Source organism: Aptenodytes forsteri, unplaced genomic scaffold, assembly GCF_000699145.1.
Source record: "Aptenodytes forsteri isolate BGI_AS27 unplaced genomic scaffold, ASM69914v1 Scaffold166, whole genome shotgun sequence".
Classification (NCBI taxonomy): Eukaryota; Metazoa; Chordata; class Aves; order Sphenisciformes; family Spheniscidae; genus Aptenodytes; species Aptenodytes forsteri.
In genome coordinates, this window is record NW_008796110.1 from 3,322,032 (window position 1) to 3,346,299 (window position 24,268).

At 41.4% G+C, this 24,268-nt stretch overlaps 1 protein-coding gene across 1 annotated transcript in view; it reads right to left on the reverse strand.

Moving 5' to 3' along the window:
* Nucleotides 1-8,411: 8,411 nt before the first annotated feature.
* LOC103905256 (ADP-ribosylation factor-like protein 8A) overlaps nucleotides 8,412-24,268 on the reverse strand; it is a 28,834-nt gene continuing 12,977 nt past the window's right edge. The window contains exons 3-7 of the mRNA XM_009286863.1: nucleotides 17,665-17,738; nucleotides 17,213-17,306; nucleotides 15,012-15,079; nucleotides 11,588-11,658; nucleotides 8,412-8,800 (exon numbers count right to left, since the gene is read on the reverse strand). Coding sequence (XP_009285138.1) covers nucleotides 8,751-8,800; nucleotides 11,588-11,658; nucleotides 15,012-15,079; nucleotides 17,213-17,306; nucleotides 17,665-17,738 — 357 coding nt within the window. The 3' untranslated portion in view covers nucleotides 8,412-8,750. The remainder of the gene's footprint in view (nucleotides 8,801-11,587; nucleotides 11,659-15,011; nucleotides 15,080-17,212; nucleotides 17,307-17,664; nucleotides 17,739-24,268) is intronic.

Here is a 24,268-nt window from a genome sequence, read left to right on the forward strand (position 1 = left end):
CCTTTCTCAAAGATGATGCAGTTTTGTATGGCAAGTAAAACTTCTTACTTTTTGACCAAGCCATTTCTCCACTCCTCAGGAGGTCCTCCAGCAAACCAGTGGAGTTTTCTGTACAGCACAAGGGAATAAATTGGCTGATAAGCAGGTGCATGATAAAACTGTTTTCCTTCACTCAGTATGGAAGCTGAGGTTGTAGAAACATGAAAGGTGTCTTAATGTGGCAGTCTTCAGATTAACACTCAGCCCCAGGATGCTCAATGCATCTTCCATCTGCTGCATACCAAGCACCAAAGAAATGGGCAGAGTGATGGTTTGGGAGCTGAACTTTGGAGTGCTGAGGAATGGGACTTTGACCCAAGATGGCACATACTGAAGGCTGTCAGATGTAGAGTGGTATCACAGGCTCTTAATTAATCTGATCTGGAAGCTGAATTTTGTGGCACAGTGTATAATAAATATTGAAATTTACCTGGACCACCTTGATAGGTTCTTTGTGGAGCACTTATAGACCTCCATACAGCATAAGTACAGCAAAAATACTTACAGTTAATCCACATTAATCTCTACAGAAGAGAAGACATGTTGGGCTCTTTCTTCCTTGTGACTGATGACCTATCCTTCTAAAAATCTGATTAATTTTGACCTTATTCAAATAGGCAGGTAGCCAACTAGCCATCTGCATGTACAACTACATGTGAAGTACATGGATGTACACTTGTACATGCAATCAAAGTAGCTGCATGTGCTTTTGGGGTTGTGCACGGATCAAGACCTAGTGTGCGGATTTGGGTTCAAGGTTTAAAAATAAAGGTAAAGCATAAGTCTTCAAAACCCAGTTTACTCCTCTCTAGGGATTGAAAATGAATGACTGTTTTCCTAAAGGTCTCATTTTAGCTATTTTTTGAAGGATACACTTACATATTGTCCAACAGATGTCAAGAAATCCTTTTTGTCTATAACTGATCTACATTCTGTGACTTCATGCACTAATACGTATCTTTCTATGCTGTCTTCTGAACTGTAGAGGCATCAGATCACCTCCTCGTTAGCCAGAAAGTTGTATTTCTGAGTACAGAAGCAGCTCTTTACTCTATTTGAAATCTACTCATCCCTAGGATTTCTGTGTCCATGTGCGAGTAGAAAGGGGAAGAAAAGCTGACGCACAGTATCTCTCCACTAGGCTTCACCACACCTATCAAAAACAAAATACAGCTATTTGAGTGTTTTAAAACACTCCATTCAAGTCCTACTGCCATAAACTTGGGGGAGAAGACGACAGCTGAAGGAAGGTATAAGATGCTGCATAAATGATCTTGATTGCCTTGGGATCTACTCCAGTCTCTTTTTTGGATTGGAGGACAACCTGTCCATAGCATATAAGGGGGAGAACCTTGCTTAGGGATTACTTGTAATGCCATCAGCATTAGGGGGGACAGTCTCATTCAAAACATGGAAGCTCTTTTATTCTTGAATCTCTGTAACAAAGTTCTTGGTCCAATATGGCTGTACCGTGCAGCCTCCAAATCAAGTGACATGCTGCAAACTTGCATTCCTTGTCCTTTAATTGGTAAATAACTTTATATACCAGCAGTGCATGTGCCTGCTTTTACATTGAAGGATGGATTAGGCAAATGTATTGACTTGTTTTCCACTTCAGTGAAAACACTTTCCATGCAATCTCTAGATAACAATGAGCAAAGAGTCAGGCAATGCTGCTTAACAAACCCACTTACTTTAGGTGCACCTATCTGTAAATACCTTATTTCTGAAAAAGTATACTGCCTACATAGATGTATCATGGTGCTTCGATTTTTGAAACTGGAAGGCAGGTGAGCTACCCTCCTTGGCGACCATTTTGCAAAATTACGTGCACTAGGTGCAATCTGGTCCACTCAGTCAAAAAACAAAAGCATTTTCTAAATGCCTGCCTGTGAGCTCCAGGGACGAGTTGGCTCTGGCAGCAAGGATTAGGTATTCAGAGATGACAGAGAAATTGCCTCCCTCTTTTCTCCAACTCATGAGTGCGGAGCTTTGACTCCATTGCAGGATGTGCTGGACACGGCATGAAAAGCCCATGAAAAGCAGAATCATCCAGAGCAGCAGTTCTCAAATGAGGGCTTAGGTGCCCAAAGAAATATTTGAATTGCTATGAGGCCCCATACTTTGTCCGCAGTATCATGGCCTTGGAGACCCATCGTGAAAAGCTATGCAGAGGTAGCTAACCCTTCTGAATGTTTTTTCAATGCAAATTCAAATGCTTATGCTGACACAGCCCCCTCCAGAGGGGCCAAGGCCACCAGTCCACACCCAACAGCAGCAGGGCAGAGCCTGTACCACTGGATGTCACAGGACTGCCTGTCCACTCTCTTAAAAGCTGTGCTTCTTCAAAATCTCTTGGACACAAGCAGTGATCCCAGCCCCTTCCTTCATCAGCCCGAGTGTGCTCCCATGCCAGCAACAGGTGCCTGCAAGGAGAATTACCAAACCATGCCACGAAGATCATAGCACCCAGCTCACCCGGGGGGGGAATATACAGCAGGGCAATAGCCTTCCTTGTCCTGCTCCCTCCCTCCCTCCCAAGTGAAGAGCAGAGAACCACAGATGGCTGCCGCAAGCTGCACATCTCCTGTCCTTTTGCCTTTTCAAGCCAGCAGGCTTGCAAGGGTCAGCAAGAGTTCAGCCTTGAAGGGCCGGCTGGCCCCAATCCTCTTAGCTGCCATATGGCTGTGGTGGCATCAGCTTTCTTCCCTTCCCCACCGACCAGCAGAGACCTGCTCAGCAGCCACACCTGGACAGGCAAGAGAGGCAGCATCTGCCAGAGCCAGTTGGAATAGAAGACACAATCACACAGGTAGAGAAAAGGCTAAGAAAAGTGTGGGGGGGTTGGGCACTATGCAGCACACTGGCACTGCCATTGCCAGCTGCTTGGCTTTGCCCCAGCTCTCAGTCTGCTCTTCCCACCCTGCTCCCACTGTTCTCCTTCAGGCCAGAGTTGCTGACAATGCTGGGCACTGGCTACAGAGACCGTGACCATGAACAACCCACACATAAGTGCTCCATTTCCAGTCCAAGTGCTGACTACTTCAGACCACATCGGAAACAAGAGTTTGGAAAACAAACTGGAAAACATTTGGAAAACATTGGAAACAAGCCATCATCAGGGGATGGCTTTATGCCCCTTTTAGAGGAACTCAGGGGATGGGAGCCAGCATAAGGCACCTCTTCACCTCAAACATTCTGCCTGCTGCCTCACACTTACCTCCCACCTGGTTTATCCACATCCCCAGGCTGATTTATGAGAGTCTTCCTCCATGGAAGGTCACTTTCCAAGAAACATTTGGCTACTCAGCTTGCAAATGCTCGCATTGCATGGATAGCTCTTAGAATGTATCTTCTCACTCAACTGACCATGCTGGCCAAGGCAAAGGAGACAAAGAAGTGCTTTACATTCAGGCTGAGAACATCCATAATTATCAGTTCATGCCATGGGTCAGCTGTGTTGCTCCTGTTTATCCATTTTGAGATTGTTGTGACACAATAGTGCTACCAAAACAGGATTGGTTGCCTGTCCAATCTTCACATTCTTCCATGTTAGATGTATCTGCAAAACGTTCATGTAACGACCTTTCCAGCATAATGCTCACGTTCTAGGAGAGAGTAAAAATGCTGCAGGCCATGCCATGAGGCATATCAATAGTCTTGGCAGAACTGGGGCTGGTGAAGTGACTGTCTCTGATGGTATACCACAAGCTCATTTTTTCTCACATACCCATACCACTTGGACTGCATTTCCTTTTCAGCATTCCTTGTTAGCCCAGTTCCAAACTCCCTTTTCTTTTTGGGATCCTGTATGTGATGCCACAATGAAGACAGAGTGCCCTCAAGAAGTGGGACATGATGTTTTCTTTCAAGGCGACTTTAGCACTAAGACTCTGTGGACTATGCCCATTTTGCCAGGAAACAGTTAAGTGCAGAGAGAATGGGAACAACAGAACAGATGGTTCATTTTGTGCAAAAACCACACAAAAATGAGTCCAAGACCTTCCCAGACCTACCTTGGAATTGACTAAGTCTGAATCTGGCTCTCACACAAGCCAAGACGTGAAATGTGCTAGATTCTGCTAGTACTGCAAACAGCTCCTGAAAAGGGTTAAAGCCAGGATGGACAAGTGTGAGGTCACTTGCCCGAGTTGCAAGAGAAGATGGCTGTCTTGGCAGGGGACCAACCGAGAAAGGCAGAGCTCGGTATTTTTGAGGGTAACACCATTGCTAGCAGGCTTCTGTTGAAAGCTGAAAACAGGACAGCATCCAGTCTGTCCAGACTTGACAGACTGCAGTCTGTCATGGAGTCCATGAGAGACTCCATCTCTCATGGAGACATTCTGTCTGTGCTGAGGGAGCAGTGTGTGACTCTTCACAGATGTCTCATTTCAGTGTCTTCTGCAGTGGAAGAAGAAAGTTGTTCCATCCTGTCCCATGGTTTTTAGATGACCATAGCTTCCGAGAACCTGGAATACTGTTTTCTTTTTGTTTACCAGTGATGGTCAGTCTATGCCTCTAGCCTGATTGCATGATGACATGACTCATTTGATTCAGACCATAATGCAACACCATCTCTTGCCAGGGATAAAATTTGACCATATCACATTTGATGACACATGATGCTGTTCTCATTCATTGCCTCACAGATCTTAAAACCATCCTTCCCCATAAGTAAGGAGGAAGTAAGGATATCTCTCCTCACACTTCGCTTTCAATATCCTGTCCTGCATCACTCCATGCTGATGACTTCTGGCTCTAGACCAGGTTTGCAGGCACTCCCCATAAGAGAGGGTGTCAGCGTCTTAGGTGCCAAGCACAAAAATATAATGGAGAGATACCACAGCTCCTGTCAGTGTACGCCAGGATCTTTGAAGGGAAAGTATAAATGTGTCCTGCCCTTTGAAAGCATTCGAGTAAGACAAATCCACAGGAAGAAGTGCTGCACAGATACACTGTATAGGCTGCCACATACTGACGCCAAGGCATGGACGGGCCTGGAAACCATGGTGCAGAAAACTAATAGCCAGAAGCCAGCCCTTCACCCATAACCCACTTCCCTTACATGCTTTTAAGCCATGACGTTATGGCCTGAGCTAGGCAGAGTTTGTTATGCAGGCCCCGGCAGGATCGCAGTGTGCATGCTACAGACCAGACTGGGTCATAAGCAAGACGCAGAAGAGCCTTGTGGGAGTTGCCAGCCAAGGGTACAGTCTGTTCTGTTTCACAAGCTTTAACATTTTGGGGTCACTATACACAATTCTTGTGTATGTTCCATCAGCCTGCTCGGAAGTCTCGTGACAGCCACTATGTACACCCTGTCCTAAAGCACAGAACAGAGGCATTCAATTCAGTATGCTGCTCAGGTGACTGAACTACCAGTGGTTTACGAAATAGCTTATTCAGGAACAAATTATGTATGTGTCACTGCTCTCTGCAATAAATGTAGAAAGTTTTATAGTGCATTTGATGAAAAACTCGACTTTGATTTGGGTTTTTTTATATCATTTAACTAAAATTTTATGTTCATGATTGCTTTCTACAATACGCAGTGCAAATGGAAAAGAAATATGGGGAAAATTACATCGCTAGCAGGAAAAAAATTAATAAATCAAATGTGCTGGAAGTAAAACAGATGGTTGGCACCTGGTGGTTCTGTACAGCCCTGGGTGACAGTTAAGCTGTTCCTACGGTTGGAGAAGGAAAGGGCAGGGAAACATGTCTGTATCACTGTTGCACTTGTGCTGTTTTAGGGCTCTTGGCGTTGTGGGGTCTGGGGTTGCTAGCTGTGCCTAAACTGAAGGTTAGTTCTAGTTCCTCAACTGTCCACATCCCCCAGCACTGCTCTTTTCCCATAGCCTGGAGGATGTTGTGCACGTAGGCCAGATTACCACCATCACACATGCCTAGGGATCAGGATCTCCAAGCACAGCATGGCATTACCACCTCCGAAGCAAAGCCAGAGCATGACAGCAGCCTCTGCTGCTCTGTCTTGCAGTCAGCTTCTCAGGAGTGCTGAGAAGTGGAAAGCAATCACAGTGTAGTTACTCCATGTATCTCCATGCCCTCCCTGCTTCTGAAATACACTTAATGTGGATCCATGCAAGGCACTGCATTATATATTGCTGTCTGAGCAAGGGGACGCTCCCTGCACAGAGGCTCCTTTGCAGAGAAAGTTTGTGACCTCTCCGAACAACTTTGCTGGAATACCGTCTCCAGTGGTCTAGATCTCTGTAACACTTTATGGCCATATACAGTCTCAGAAATAGGATATCAGAGTTGTCAGTCAGCTACAATTCATCCTTCCCACAAAGCTATCGAGTGTGACAGTAAACACTCATCTTCAGCTAAGGCCGTTTTGAAAAATTACTTGAAGGCAAGTTGTTGAAAAACAGACAGGCTGTTTCAAATGGGAACAGTGAGGCCAGCGCCTGTGCTGATTTGCCTTAGGTTCGGATACAAGGTCACACAGTAGGAGAACTGAGAAAAAAAATCAGCATATGCTGTATAATGGGATAATTTTAGTAACAAAATTGCTCATTCTCATCTCTTATTCACAGAGATTCATTCAGCCAACCTGGAACCTAGCCTCCTCCCTCCACAGGTTGTCTTTAGCTTGCATTGGTACCTGGTGATGCGTATACCACATATAGGAAGTTAACTTCTCTGCTTGTCTCCCAAGGAAATACTACATTGAGCAAAGCAAGGGCAGGATAGGAGCTAGCACCGCTTTTCTCACCAGTGCTGTCTTGGAAAACTGGCGGTTCCGAGCAACCTGCATAGAGGTTGCGTCCACTCCCACAAACCTCCTGCAGCAAAGGGGCAAGAGAGGTGCAGATTAAGGAGCGATGCAGTAAGATTTGACATGGGGCTCCTATGCCAGAAGCATGACCTTGCATGCCATGACAGTAGGCTGGAAGGATGAGGCACTACCGTCAAAAAGCACAACTACAGGAAGGATATTGAGAGCACTGGTACAGAAGTGGCTCTTCTCTTGTGTTGTATGCATCATGACTGCAATTCTAGTGCATTCTGCAACGGCTCTATTACTTCAAAAGTCCATGAGCAATAACAGTATTCAGAATTCATCACCTTAGCCATCTAATGCTGGTTTTTCAGCATACAAAATGTCACGAGATGGATTACATGTCAGATTTTGGAAGGTCATTTCCAACATCCCATTTCAGGAACATCTACTATTTACTTATTTACTGAGCACTCAGCACCTAACACAGTCTAATCATTTTCATGTAACCGTAGAAAAATTAGCCACTCTGGCCAGACTTCTGCAGGTAATACTGCAAACATTTATGAACAAGTGCTATAACTTGACTATCATGCTTGTAGTAGCATTCCTGTGACACTCAAGAAAGATTTCATCAAGTCTGTGCAGTATATGTTTTAAGCAGCTTATCAGAGCCGCTATCCTAAAAGCATCCTCAAACAGACATGACAAAAATGTTGCTCCTTTTATAGTTCATGTACTTAAGTGCAAGAACTGCATAAATGACTTATAACCTCTTTAATACAATAGCAACCAGTTGATTTACCACATCTTTAGACCAGCATCCCAGAACTTCTCCCTCCTAGATCTGCAGGTGTCCTTGAAACACTTCGCCACTGAGCATCTTGCATAAGTTTTAAGTCTATCTACTATTTCTTGACATGAACTTTCCATATTTAATAGAATTTCCATACTCACAGCAGAATTCCCATCAGAGTGCTTCTAAGTGAAGCACTCAAAAGCAGGTATCTGTAAGATGTTAGCAAAGCATCAAAATTTTAAAAGTGAGCTGCTCCTTTAACCTGTTTCCAAATAACTAATCCTTCTTCAGAGCCCAGCTATATTAGGCTGTATAGTCGAAAATTCTGCAAGGTTCAGGAATGGAAAGAGTAGTCCAGAAGCACTGTGAAAATTATTTCATTTACAATAAAAATGCTTACGAAATCCATGAATTTTGGGGGTAATAATGACAGAAAGTAAGCCCATGATCTCACCTGCTCTCTCTCTGTATTTTGTTCTCTGTTTAAGAGAGAAAAACATCGGCTGCAATTCCAGACTCTTTCCTCTCCCAGTAGAGGAGGACAGGATTGTCTAGAATTTGTTTTATTTTTCAATTCCCAAAGAATATTCATACGAATCATTTACACTAGTGACTGGAAAAATTAGATAACTACAGATACACGACTTTGGAAATAAATTCTCGTCAATCGAAGTATTTGAAAGTGTTCTGACTAACAGCATTTGCTTCAAATACGATGCTTTTAATTATGGTTTTAATTGATTATTGATACTTAACTACAGGTGTTTGCAGGGAAAACATTCTGTATGAATAATTATATGATACGTGCAAAAAAACCAGTCATATCTGTTTCCACTGTGCAGTTTATCCAGTTTCAAATTAGAAAAAAATTACTAAGTATTTAACAATTCACATGCATAAACTCAAACATTTCAGCCCCCAAAAGTATTGATTTCTTTCAGTCTTGTATTAAGGCGTTCAGGAATTTCACCTAGGCAGACAAATATCGGATTTTTAAAAAAAGAACCAAAATAGAGAGACAAGCTATAACTCAGTTTTACTTCTGTTAACAAATACGACCAAAGTGAGTCCTGGTAGTACGCAGTTGCATTCTTTATCTTTTCAGTTGTGTAGAGCTGAGAGGAGTCAAAGTGATTGGGAAAGAGTTATCTTCAGCAAAAGTTTTCTTCAGCAGTGTCTTGATTTGGAGTGCTGAATAAGCCATTGTAATGTTATGTCTGCCAGGATAAATAAAACAAAATGAAAAACTCAACAGCCTGTTTGCAGAGTGTAGAAGGACAACAGAACACCAGCAGGCTAATACAAATAAAAAAACCCCAAACAAACAAAACCCAGAAACCACAGGCTCTCATTTACACCTAATTAAAAATTCAGTACTTAAAACTCCAGGTAGGGTTTTTTCCTGTTGTTTTTTGTTTGCTTTTAAATTACGTGCATTTTGTATTCTTGAAATATGATGACTGACATCAAGTTCTCTAAGCCACAGATGAAGAACTGCTGGAAAAGCAAAGATTTAAGATGACCATAAAATGAACTGTAAAATCCAGACTAGAATGAAATGCAGTGTGAGAACAAAGGCAGAAATACACAACCAGAAGGAAAGAGAAGGGCAAACATCTGACAAAGCATTAAGAAGCCACTTAGGCAGGCTGTAGGAGTCCAAGGTCTCTGAAAGGCATGCAACATTGGACTAAAATTTGATAGCTGAAATTGGTAGCCCTCCTGATACAATCTAATGCATTGGGCTGAAAACTGCAGCAGTTCACAAACTGATTCATGAGCAGATTAAGTGTTTTTGCCTCAAGGCAGTAACATCTGTCAGGGAGGTAGGAAGGATGTCAGGGGGCAGCAACAGCTCTAGCCCTCGAACTTAAATTTGTTGCCACATCTGTCCTAAGTTCAAGACAGCACTCCATGAACATCCTGGCAGACCAGCTTAGGCACTGAGACTGCAGACAAAAGCATCCCACGGCATCTAAAACAAAGCTAATAACTATATACTGATCTTCCACAGTCTCTCAGGACACAGAAAGTGGCTGCCTTACACCTACACCTCCTGATGAGACCAGTTAGCTAGGCTGCAGCTTGCACTGAAAAATGACTGTCATCTCATTCAAATGCATTGACATCAATCAAAAATGCAGAAGACAACGACAGCTCCCAGTCTTCTCCTTAACAGCCTAGTTTCATCACTTTAATAAAGTAAATATATTTTCATTATAGTTTTTCATTATAAATGATATTTTCCAGTCCCTTGATCTCCCTAGGTTCTTGCCCAACCTCTTTTCAGTTTCTCAAGGTCTTCCTCAAAATATGGCACACAGTGCTCCAGTAATGCCTGCACAGTTCCAAACACACGTGATATACGCAGTCTGCTCCCATTTGTTATTTCTTTGGGCAAATATTCAGGAACCAGGTTAGCCTTTCTTGGCACAATGTTACACTGGAAGATACGTGACTGATTCTCAGTTAGGATTTGAGTCTTTCTCATCACTACTTCCAGGACTTCCACAAGTAAGTGATCTACACGGTTCTCCATTAGTGATCATTCTTTTCATTATTTTCCCATTTGCAAATTTTAGCATGCTTTTTTTGCATGCTTTTCTCCTCCAGGCCATCCATATAAATGAACCAGGATCAAAACCTATTTTCTCCAGGATCCTTTCAGAAATTAAGTTGTTTTTACCAGTTTCTAGTCACAATACCACTTTTGAGATCCTCCACTGCAGCCTTGCCACTTTGATGAGGATCAAGCACTGCATTTCTAAAACCTCAGTCACCTTCACTGCCCTTCACTTATGCAGATAATCCTGACTATGTTGTCTTCCTCAGTCCTTATATCCCAAAGTCTAATCTTCCCCAGAGTAACACTACGTTCCGTGTATTTCCCTCACTCAGAGGTAACCGTTGCACCCCAAGCTGCAGCAAACCTGGCTCTGGTCTCCTTCAAACCAACGTACCCAAATCGTGTACACCATTTCCAAGAGAAGCCCTCACTGCCTAACACATCCCTGCACGCAGCCGAAATCTCCCCCGGCTCTCTGAAGCCCAGGTGTCATGGCATAGTCTCCTCACCACCTCCACGACCTGATCTTCTCTGCCTAGGATGGAAATTTCCCCTGCTGGCTTTCCTCCCATTCCCGCTCCCACCATCTCTCATTCAGCTGAGCCCTACAGAGCTGCCCAGCTCTTCTAACGAGTCTGGCTTCCTCAAAAAGCAGCTATAAATACCTACCCAGGCTGTATCCCTCCCATCCAGCACCACTTGCCTTAGCAGCGTGCAGGGAAGAAGGGTGGCACAGAGGCAGCATGCCCCCAGGCAACTGCTGCTGCTGGCTCAGCCTGTGCTTCACCCCTTTCTCCTGCCCTGTGAAGGGAAGGGGACAACATGACAGAGGAAAGGGACAGGAAAGTGGAAGAAAGGGGGGAGAGAGGAAAGGGCAAAAAGCAAAGGCAGATGGAAGACAACTTCATGGGGTTTTTATAGGTCCTCACTGACTTCAGGATACACTCTTTGCGTCTCCAGCAGGAGAAAAGCACTAGTCCCTCAGTTTGAGGAACACCGCCATGCAGCCGGACACATGTAAGGCCTGCTTACAAAGTAAAATCATGTATGGAGCAAAACGCTTACCAAAACTTTTTAAGTATCACCTAATAATTGGAAGGCCTTCATATCCAGTTACTATTTTTTCAAAAGTAACACAGTTTTTGTGAGGGATTCAATTACTTTGAGTTTTAAATATGCTTTTCCAAGGCCCCTATCAAATTAATTTCTTAAATTCTCATGGAACTAAGTAATTCTACAAGTGATTTTTAAATTACACATAATTCTATGTTAAAACAAATACAATTTGCATGCAATATTTGCAACAAAATCTTTCGAAGTAAACTGAGATTTTCAGTTATATATTGGAGTTAGATATTCAAATCTCATTAACATTTTTAACATCTGATCCAAAGTACAAAGCATACACTGATTAATGCTGTAAGAAAAAGAAGCTTACCGATGTTATCCTTCTCTTTACAGGAAATAGAATAGCAACAGATTTCTCTGTCTTGAATAGCTGAAAGGTTTCTACAGAAACAAAAATAATAAAATAAGTAGTGTCATAACTCCACAAAAACTGACAAAAGAAACTTCCATTAAATTATACGTTTTCTGCTTTTTATTCAGTGGGTTCAATTCTATCCCTTAAATTATAAAGATTAAAAGGTTATAAAGTCATTTCACAAAAAATCAAATTTCTCATTAAGTCAGTGCAATAGTGAATAATAAAAACACAGAAGTCCATGAGCTGAAAATAACATTTTGTAGCAGCGACCAAGTAACATTACCCTTAGCATTCACCTTTTACTCTTTTCACTTAGAATTCAGAGTTTTTATCTCTAATAACTCTTAGAATCAAGTAAGAGCACTCAAATGATCACACCATTAATCTTCAGGATGTTTATTATATCATACTTAAATATATCAGATCTGATTCCTACTGAAACGATGCCTCTACATTTAGGAAGAAACTGACTCTTAATTAACTTCTGTTTCTTTCTGGTAAATTCCAGAATGAGCACTTCGTTATTTTTTCATTTATTTATCCTCACACAAGTGACACAGACATGCAGGAAACAGATTACGTTCCTGGAGCAGATGGGGAGTGGAGGCACCAAGAAGGAGAGTCTTGAGATCACACAAGAGACTCAAATATAGAAGAGAGCTAAATAGTGACCTCCCTGGACTTCAGGAGAGCAGACTTGGCCTCTTCAGGGATCTGCTTGGAAGAGTCCCATGGGATAAGGCCCTGTAGCGAAGAAGGGCCCAAGAAAGCTGGATAATATTCAAGGATCATCTCCAAGCTCAAGAGCAGCCCATCCTAATGAGTCCGGAAAAAAAGCCAGGAGGCATAAGTGGATGAACGATGGGCTCCTGGCAAAACCCAATCACAAAAAGGAAGCATACAGAAGGTGGAAGCAGGGACAGGTAACCTGGGAGGAATACAGAAACATTGTCCAAGCATGCAGAGACACAGTTAGGACAGCCAAAGCCCAACTGAAATTGGATCTTGTGAGGGATGTCAAAGGCAACAAGAAGGGCTTCTATAAGTATGTAAGTGACAAATGGAAGACAAGAGAAAATGTGGGCCCATTGCTCAATGAGACAGGGGACCTGGTTACACATGACATGGAAAAAGCAGAAGTACTGACTGCCACCTTTGCTAGTGAGATTAGCCTTCAGGAATCCCAGGCTCCAGAGACCAGGGGGAAAGTCTGGAGCAAGGAAGTTGTACCCTTGATGGAAGAGGATCAGGTCAGGGAATACATAAGCAGACTGGACATACAGAAGTCCATGGGCCCTGGTGGGATGCACCTACAAGTGATGAGGGAGCTGGCTGATGTCATTGTGAGGCCACTCTTGATAACCTTTGAACTATCATGGCGACTGGGAGAGGTGCCTGAAGAGTAGAGGAAAGCAAATGTCACTCATCTTCAGAAAGAGCAGGAAGGAGGACCCAGGGAACTACATAACAGGCAGCCTCACCTTGATCCCTGGGAAGGTGATGGAGCAACTAATCCTGGAAACCATTTCCAGGAATGTGACGGACAAGAAGGTGATCAGGAGTAGTCAGCATGGATTCACAAAGGGGAAATCATGCTTGACCAACTCGATAACCTTCTACAATGAAATCTACAGCTTGGTAGATGAGGGGAGAGTAGTGGATATTGTGTACCTTGACTGTCTCCCATAATATCCTCATAGACAAGCTGAGGAAGTACGGGCTGGATGAGCAGACAGTGAGGTGGAGTGAAAACTGGTTGAACAGTCGGGCCCAGAGGGTGGCAATCAGTGGCACGAAGACTAGTTGGAGGCCAGTAACTAGCGGTGTACCCCAGGGATCAATACTGGGTCCAATCCTGTTCAACATTTTCATCAATGATCTGGATGATGGGGCAGAACGTACCCTCAGCCAGCTTGCTGATGACACAAAACTGGGAGGAGTGGCTAATACACCAGAGGGTCATGCTGCCATTCAGAGGGACCTCCACAGGCTGAAGAAATGGGCTGACAGGAACCTCCTGCAGTTCAACAAGGGGAAGTGCAAAGTCCTGCCCTTGGGGAGGAACAACCCCAGGCACCAGTACATGCCGGGGGCCAACTATCTGGGAAAGCAGCTTTGCAGAAAAGGACATGGGGGTCCTGGTGGACACCAAGTTGAACATGATCTAGCAACATGGAAAAAAAGGCTAATGGTATCCTGGGCTGCATTAGGAGGAGTGTTGCCAGCAGGTTGAGGAAGATGATCCTTCCCCTCTACTCAGCACTGGTAAGGCCATACCTGGAGTGCTGTATCCAGTTCTGGGCTCCCCAGTACAAGAGGGATGTGAAGCTACTGGAGACAGTCCAGTGAAGGGCCACTAAAATCATTAAGAGACTGGAGCATCTCACATATTCCGAAAGGCTGAGAGAGCTGGGACTGTTTAGCCTAGAGAAGAAAAGGCTCAGGGGGGATCTTATTAATGTGTACAAATATCTGAAGGGAGGTTGTAAAGAAGATGGACCCCAGTGACAGGACAAGAGGCAATGGGCACAAATTGAAGCACAGGAGAACCCCTCTGAACATAAAGAAAACACTTTTTACCTCTGAGGGTGACCGAGCACTAGCACAGGTTGCCCAGAGAGGTTGCAGAGTCTCCATCCTTGGAGATACTCAAAAGCCGTCTGGACACGGTCCAGGACAATCAGCTCTAGGTGGCTCTGCTTCAGCAGGTGGGTGGACAAGATGACCTCCAGAGGTTCCTTCCAACCTCAGCCATTCTGTGTTTCCTAAGTCCGAGTTTAGTTGCTTAGCTTTTGGATCATCCTTCTATACTGAAACTTCACTTCACTTTCTACTGATTAAAATTATGTGATTTGAGACATAGAATCCTATTCTGCAAAATGAGTGCTATACTGGCCACTTTTACAAAATTGTATATTTTCTTTACAATTATCCTTACAATGCATCAATTTAAGTTAGTTTCAGCAATCCATAAGTATATGCTTTGGATACATGCCAAAAATATCTGAATTGCTTAAATTTACAGACAGTAGTTTGAAATTGTTCTGTTCTAATGCCATTCGAGCATTAAACTGCCACTACAATGTACCCTGAAAAGTGTAAGTGAGCCTATTACTATCTATAGCAGTTGTATCTTCGGTGATGGGAAAACAGGATTATCTGAAACAACTTTATACAACCAAAATAATAATCAAGAGAGGTTCAAATCTACTGCAGTCAGTTATCAGCCTAGATTGCTGTTTCAGCTGCCAGCAGAGCTTGAAGTGGAGTATCTGAGAATGTAAAAAGGAATCTCTTATAGCTGGTTATTGCCATAGATTTTCTCTTACATATCAAATTTCACAGTGTCTCAGCTTTTTAGAGGCCAGCTACTTACAATTTCTCAATTAACTGCTTTTCATCCAGTGCACCTGGAAGGTCTCTTTTATTTCCAAGGACTAACACCTGAAAGAAATCATTCATATTCATGTTAAATCCAGGAGCAATAAAAGTTTATTTTTGTCTTTAACCATTTGTTCGCATTAAGTTGGCATCTAAGTATTTAGAACGCAATAGCGGACATATTGAAAATGACTAATGACTGTGGGAGCATCACGGAAATCCCACTCCTAGTCAGGGTCAGATGCTGGATGCACACCCACTGAAAACTGGATCCAGTTATTTCTGGGTGTATCAGTATCAGGAGTCTCTGGAAGTGAATGTCTCCATTCTGGATGGCAGTATGGGATGACGTCAGATTGCATGCAACTAAACCTGGAGGAGAGGATGCACCAGGTGCACTCAAGCCACCGACAGACATTCAACTCACAGGACCAGACAGATGTTAATCAAAAGTAGGGCCCCAGCAGTGGAGGCTGGGTCCTCAAGACCCAGACATGATTCTCTCTACAGTTTTGCTCCCCTGCTTCTTAACATTGACATACTAAACAGCCAGGCATCCAAACCATGTATCACCCAAGCACCAGCCAAGTGACTGATTCCTCTCCCTCCACTTTGAGCATCCACAGTAGAAATCAGAAAGACGGCCATTAGGAATTAAGTCTGAGAAATGCAGAAAACCTACTGAATAGATGCTGGAACTTAAGAGTTCCTACGCAATACTTAAGGCTTCAAGTATAAATTAAGGTCAGATAAATGGGTTGAGCACATTCTAAGATAAAGTAAGCAATGGAAGGTTTTTCTAATTATGATTACATTATTGTTTTCCAGATGCATTACAATTCTGAGTCAAGACTGTCCCATTATTTCCAATGAATCTGGAACACATTAAAACTCATTACTTGCAGTCTCAGATTAATAAAGCTACCTTAAAATTTATAATGCCAAAGCCTGAGTACAATAAATTGAAGGACGTTCAATACTAGTTACTACCTATGAAATAAAAGCAAGTAAAAAAATACATTGGACCTTGGAAATTACCGTGCTAATCAGGCTGGGCAATTCGAATGTGGTATTATAACATGTAAAAGGAAAGGAACTTAATTAAATGCTTCTGAAGATATGAGAGACCTCTCATTTCAGGAAGGAAAACTGAGAAGTAAAATAGGATCTGAAGACAGTACAAAGGACAGACAATGTCACTCGCCATGAATAGCATGACTATAGATTTCTGTAGGATTTGTTCAACATGTACTTAACATATAAAAACGCAACAATAATAGCAAACGTTATAAAAAAGAAGGGGAGTCACTTGAAAAATTCTCTTTCAAGAATGGATGTGTGTCACAATGATTTTATGTTGGCTGTCTGTCTACTCATCCTCAGATGACTTCGACCACTTGCACTGGCCAAGTGTCCAAATATTTGCTTACAAAAATGGGGCCAAGCAAGAACCATCAAGTTGTGAGTAACTTCTTTCTGATTTGTATGTACCATTGTTCTCTCTCTTGTGATCAAAGGCATGAACTCTTGCTTGGTGATGTCAGCACCAAAGATCAATACTAACCTGATAGATTCCTACTAGGTCCAAATTGGCAGATTACATTTAATTAAACAACATTAGTCTCCACCTCCATTATTCCTCACTAGAATTTCAGCAGAATATACTATTCTTTGACACTTCCTACTGGAGAACAGATGCATATTTGCATTTTTTCCGCACAGTTTAGTTTGAAAAACTAAAAAAATCAAGAAAAAGAAAGAGTCAGGACACATAAAAAGTCAAGCTCCTCCACAATCTCTGGAAGCAGAGGACTATTTGATGTTAGTGTCTGCCAACCTTCAGAAAGACAAATCTCACATGCCTTAAGATACTGCCAGAAACGTATCTGGGTCACTAGTTTAAACCCAGCCAACAAGGAGACTGACTGGAAGTAATTACTGTCTGATAATGCCACATGTGAAAATGAATTTTTTCCGAATCTATTCTGACCTTCAGATGAGAAAACGAACACACTGTAGCACTGATAAGATGCTGAGTCCTCTGAAAAAATGTCACAATGATTTTTGTAAGAGCGCTCAATGTATCAAGGCTGCATCGTATTTAAGCTAGTGTTTCAAGAGTCCAGAGGAACCAATTCATGAGGATTTAGGCTACACTGTCTACATTCAGGTAAGAATAATAATCAAAATACTTACTGGAATTCCATGCAATTGTGGCTTATCTATCAAACTGTGCAGCTCATTCTTTGAAGCTTCTACTTTTTCTACGTCTGCTGCATCCACCATGTAACTGCAATGGGAATATAGTTATTTATGGTATTGTCCATTACTTGCAGAAAGTCTCATTAAAACATCTGAAATGTGACAAATGCGTTCACATTGACAACAGCATTAGAACAATCCTGAGTTGTGTAAGTCCTGCATTTATTAATAGAGGAAGATACAAAATTAAATATGGGCTGTGGGGAAAAAATGGCCTGGAACATGCAATTACTTATATATCTGGGTTGCTGAATGTGCAAAAACACACTACTTTTACCGTGTTGGGTCTTCTCATGTGATGGAGGTGGACAGGAAGAAAAGCGTATCTATATTAATAATATATATTGTAAAATACATTTTGTATGGGCATACACAAGAAAACTTACACAACTGCATTGACTCCTCTGCAATAACGCTCCCACATGCTTCGAAACCTTGGCTGCCCTCCAATGTCCCATACCTGGAAAAGGTAAGAACACCCCAACCCCAAAATGTTTTTGAACTACACAGTACTAACAGGACAGAAGAACTCTTACATGCAGCATGCAGGTTGTATTGACGATGCCTAAATGTAGGCAGTTTTTTAAGTGACCTTCCTCAAGAGACTGGTCTTCTCAGCCCCTTCCAGTCAGTGGAGGGGGATAGGCACATTCACAGGGCAAGTCAGTCCTGTGACATTAAGAGCTCCAAATGTCCATTTGGAGAACACTACCCTTTCCCACTCACTGCAAGTCTTAGATACGAAAGTGAATTCTTGCAAATACACAGTCTAAAACCCAGAAAAAATAGCATCATTGTATGAAAACAGGTATGAAGTTGCATTTTTAATGGGGCTAGGGACACCTGAGTTAAGAATGCATCAGGCCTTCAGCAGAATAAAGACAGGTATTAAGTAAATGAAGAGTTGGTCGGAGAGCAGACCGAGTCCACGTAAAGGATGATATACTCTAGGGAGCTCCAATACCTCCACAGCTCTCCCATTTATTCATCAAATGTGCTTTAAAAGACACATGGATTAACTGATCAGAACCAGAAAGGAAACAGTAGTGTAGGGTAGACCTGAAGTGATTAATCAGTGAATCTTAAGGAAAGGAAGCTCAAATTCTGCTTGGGATTTTATAAAGCTCCAATCCTGCAAATACTTATGCATGCTATTAGTGTCCAGCAATCCCACTGAATTCCTTATCATTAAAAAGCTAGCACATTATTTTTCTGTACAGGAGTTACTCTTTCTGCTTTGCTTGCAAAAATTCAGTATTTTTGGTGGATGGCAATAATCTTGTTTCAAAACCATTTCCAAGATCAAAATACTAAGGAAAGGATCTAAATCATGCAGGCAAGGGCTGTGTGATGATGTAGCTATTGCAGCTACATCCAAAGACAGTTGTGTTACAAGTGACACACCTATTATAATAGTGCTGAACACTGAAAAGTAGAAGGAATGGATTTGTTCCTATGTCAAGGACAAAGAGAAGTAATTATTTCTTATTTTAATCAGATTTAGCTCTCAAAGCAATACGTACCGTACACCAGACCTAGGAGGCATATCCATTACAGCACAAACTACATTTGGAAGTAACATACACAGAAGCAAAATTTTCTTAAGAGTTTTTTTCATATTTATAGTTTATAAATCCAAAGATATTCAACCTGTTGTGGCAACAAAGACTTGCACAAAAGAGCAAGACTTAATAGAATCTTGGAATAAGGCCTTTTTCAACTAATGTGGACTGTATTTTTAATTCCACAATCCATAAATCATATTTATGTATCAGTTTCTCTATCATTTTCAACACCTTATGTTCATATTTTAGATAGAAATATTTCCCAATTCACCATTAAAATAATTCCCTGATTGATATCTTACCATTCCTTCTGGCATAAAATTATTGTATCACCTAAATGTAGATTGCCTTTGATCCCCTTTACAAGATAAAGAATTTTACATATGAAAGAGAGTTGCATGAACTTCTGACCATGAACTGGGTATCAATTATTATCTGCAATGACATTTTAAGCAATGTTTCAAAAGTCTTAATAAAATAAACCTTTTATTTTAAAAGCTTGAAAGAGATGAGTACACAGTTCAGTATTATAGTTAGATGACAAACCTCACACCAACACTTAATTATTCCAATAACTCATCAGGACCTTGAAACTATCAGTAACCATCTGGTGCACATCTGTGTGTCTGGAAAAAGAAACTAAATTATTTTCTTGGTAGATCAGAGAAGAAAGAAGGGGAAAGAGGACAGGGAAGGCCAGTAGTAAGATTAGATTTTTGGAGACTGACAGCGATTATTCCTGGTAGCCGCAAAAATCTACAAGATGATGTAGCCTGGACTAATCACAAAATAAATAATACAAGATAAAGAAATACTGGTTTTGTCCTTGTTTGATGATATACAATATCTATACTATATTAAATTGCACTGCAGAACAAGTATTATTCTCATTAGGAAAAAAAGTCACCTTGAAACAATGGAAAGGTAAGTCATTTCCAGTCAGTTTCCCTAATAAGGCTTACAGCTATTCATTAAAGTACAACATGAAGGACACAAGATAGACTAGGTGTTTTTAACAGTGCTTGGAACCCAGTTTAGGTCAATATATTAAGTTATAATTATCTGAAATAGGGAAAGAAAATAAATGCATGAAATAAAAAAAAAAAATCCTCACCTCTTTGCCTATGAAATTAAAATGTTACTAGCAGTAACTTTCTAATACTCTTTATTATATTGAATAGCCAATGACAGAGTTAACTATTCAAAACACAAATCTCTGCCCCAAACCATTTCTACTGTACGTGACTGAACAGGCAGAACTGTGACGATACAAGAGGCGCCCAGGAAGGAAAGGGGAGAGGTCTTAGCACGAAAGAAGTTTTCTTCCATAAGCCTTGCGTGTTTTGTACATCACCAATTTTTGTATCCCAGTATTTAATACACAGGTAAAAAGTATATTCTGGGTGTGAACTGGGAGAGGCAGGAGACTATACCTCAACAGCAGAATATACGGCTAGCTATGAAAGAAGTTTATTTTGTCTGGGTGTTTTTAAAAAGAGACTGGGCTTCAAATTGCTCCCATGGCTTTCATTGGTCTCTCAGGAATAAAATTTTCATAATATTTAAGAGGTAATTTTATCCCTAGAAGACCAGCTAATTTTAAGAATCAGAAAATGCCTACAGAATGACCAAACCAGAGAAAAAGTTTCTTTGATACCCAGTACCATTGCCTCACAGGAAATTAAAATCTCAAGTTCGTGTTGTTTAGGCTCAATCTCAAAGGCATACATCTTATTTCTACTGCATTTTACAAATCACTATTTTACTTGTTCCTGTCTACTCCTATAGAGTAGTAATTCTTATCGTGCTTGCAGGTCTACATTCTCATAAAATAATGCAATGTTTTAATTTGTATACTAGATTAATCAGCATACTTTGGAATCATCATTTACCATAGTGCTTATACTTACCTGTTAAATCAAATTCTTCCAAAACAGGAATCTCTCTGGGTATGTCTCTTGTACAACTTCTTCATGTGGATCTAAAGGTCCTTCTGAAGACCACAGCTACCAGCTATGTTTAAGGAGCAGGTCCTTTTTTTTTTTTTTTTTTCACAGAGGTATCATGACAGTTGAGCAAAAATGCAGCTGGGGAATAGGTTCAAAGGTTTTCGAAAGCTTTCAGTTACAGGAAAGCTCATTAACACTCTAGTTGTGTTTCTTTTAATTAGCTTATATTGTGGGAAGGCTTGACGGTTAATGAAAACGTTGCAGGAAAATTATTTTCTAGATGTCAGTTTCACATGGCTTTTTTTCAGACATGCTGGATAGGATATTTCTTGTGGACAGAGATGTGTACAATGACACATTTGTATCTCGATGTCAATGCATGGGTTCAGTACCTACGAACTCACAGTAGTCAGTGAAGCCTGTTCAGCTGACCACACGTAACATCTTCTTTAGGATGACAGAATTACGCTCTAGGCTTGACAGTACTGACTAGAGCTCCTCTGACTATCATTAAAGGAGCTTAACCATCATTGCAGACATATAGCTGTTTACATTCAGGCATCTTAATTTGCAAGCTGAATCTGACACTACAAATACTTGAACTCAGAAATATACCTTTCTGCTTGGAAGTATTCAGAAAATGTCAGCCATAAAACCTAACCTGAACAAACAGGTGAGGCAATTCTAAACACAGAAGAGTATTTGGGCAAAATAAGGTAGCACCAGCAACATCCAAAACTACATTGTACACAGACAAGTCCACGTATACTGAGATGTGCCTAATGAGCTCATGCATACACAGCAAGCAGTCACAGCATTCATAGCCAACTCAATGTGTAATGACAGGGAGTAACTGGAAAGCATGGGATTCATTTCCCTCAACTTCAGCCATCTTAAATGTAGGCATCTAATCCAAGTGACTAAAATTCCCCTGTGGCTACTGAAGAGCTCAGAGAGCACCCACAGCAGGAAACAACTGCATCTGTCTTACCCACCTTGCCCACCAGGTGAACCATTCTTGCAAAGCACCCACTGCTCTCCATTGAGTTTAGACAACAGGCTCAAGCTGGCTTCCTCCTTTTCACCTGGCTAAGCTCAGGGGAAACAAATCCTAAATAATCACCTATTCTAGGCTGGAATCTTCAACCAGTAATGTTCAGCTTCTCCGTCTAATAAACGGGAAGAACAAAAAGAGCTAAATCAAATAACCTTAAAATTTTTAATAAATTGCCCTGTGGATACAAAACTACAGAGCCTTACTTGTAGTACTAGCCATGTAACCTATTATGGAAGTTAGAATACTGTACTACCTTAGAATACTTACTACCTATTATCCTATATTTCAGAAATGCCTTTACAGTTGCTCTTAAAGCTGAAAAACATATGCCACGTGGCTGCACTTTCTGCAGGCAATACTTCCCAGAACACCATGTTCTTTGAAATCAGTCTTAGTCCTTTAAAGAACCCTGTTGTCACTCCTCACTGGCGATAAAGCCCAACTTTTAAACATTTTTTGCAACTAGGTATTTTATTTTAGTCACGTCAGACAGAAAAAACGCTATATGCATAGTTTATAATTCTTTAATTTAATCATAGCACTTTCACTGAAGAACTGGAAATGGACTTAGACTTGCAACACAAAATGGCTGCATATCTTCAACTCCTGAAAACAAGCACAGAGGCATTTTAATGGGAGGGGGTATTTCTCAATGATCAGGGTATATTTGCCATTTTATCAGAGACACAAGGTACAATGTTGGAAGCATCAACAGGTAGATTTTAAACAGGACACACAAGCAAAGTCTGTTCTCAGAAACCATTTTCTGAACCTCGTGCTGCTTACCTCCACGTTGTCTTCTAAGGCAGGAGAGTACCAGGGAACCCAGCTTTAGAGATAAGACTGTAATCCTCTCAATCAAGACATAGCACACCTCTAAACAGAAGGAGCCAATCTATCCTAGCCTCAGTAGTGTGTTCTCCCCAAAGCAGAAAGCCCTGATTCTGTACAATCCTTTGTACTCTCTTTTCACATGATCATGAATCAGTCTCTAGTCATCAAAATCCAAGAGATTCTGGTGAAAGTAGGCATATAGAAGTTATAAAGCTGTAGGCAGAACTTGCATTTGGAAGACTGAGAGCAAAGAGACCAGAGGCAAGGACACTGATAGCTCAAAACAGCTGATCAATAACTACTGTAGTGATTATTAATTTTGCTTCTCCTTGAAGAACATATAACCATGAAAGCAAAAATGAGTATTTGCTCAATAGTAGCAAAAAGCCAGGAGGATATGCAACAGTGTGTATGCTGGGAAAAGGTAATCTAATATTGGTAGATGAGACAAGAAAAGGACATTCTCCCATGACAGATTTAACCCCACAGAGCAGCTCCCTGGCACTCTCCTCATTTGTCCCCCTTGCTCTCTACCTCTCAAGTCTGAGCAATCCTGACAGATTCCCAGCATTTATCAATGAACCAAAGCTGCTGAGGACAGAGCTAACCAGGGGCAGCATTTATGGTTCCCAGGTGTCCCAACAGGATGTTAGAACAGAACATATGTTTATGTAAGCTGCAGATAACTTCAAGCTGAGAGAGGATAAAAAGAAAAGATCAGAATCCTAAAGTATCCAGACCAACTAGAGGGATGGTCTGAAATAAGGCAGCTGGTATTTAACACACACAAGTTCAGAATGCCACATTTGGACAGAGGGAACCAAATGCACTAGCACAAAACGGATAAAAACCAGGTATAGGTGCGGGACAAAAAGCTTGAGCAGTTCACAAACTAAGTATGCGTTTCAACAGTGTTGCAAATCTTAAATCAGCATGTACTAGCAGAAACATCTTATGTACGATTTTGGAAGTATGTACTGCCCTGTCCTCAGTGTCAGGGAGGCTCCTATATTGGTTTTGAGCATCAGTCTATAGAACAGACACAGACAAATTTGAAAAAGTCCTGATGAGTAAAGAAAGGGTGAGAAGAGATTTTGAAAATATGACCTATGAAGAGGGGGGAGGGAAGCAAAACCATAATGTTTCCCAGGAAATGGCTGCCAGATATAGAAGAGAAGAAAAAAGCAGCTCAATTTGTGATGACAGCAACTCATGTTAGATACTAGGAAAAAAGCTTTCTAACACTTAGAGTGAAAGAACATTGTACAAAACAAGGGATATTGTAGATCCTTCTTCATGGAAGAACAAATTCTAAGAAACAATTACCTAAGATATTTGAGTAAATATCTGATTCACCTCAGAGCACAAGTTTGGTTTAGATGATTCCTTGAGATAGAATCATAGAATCATTGAGGTTGGAAAAGACCTCTAAGATCATCGAGTCCAACCATCGACCCAACACCACCATGCCCACTAAACCATGTCCCTAAGCGCCTCATCTACACGTCTTTTAAATACTTCCAGGGATGGGGACTCCACCACTTCCCTGGGCAGCCTGGTCCAATGTTTAACCACTCTTTCAGTA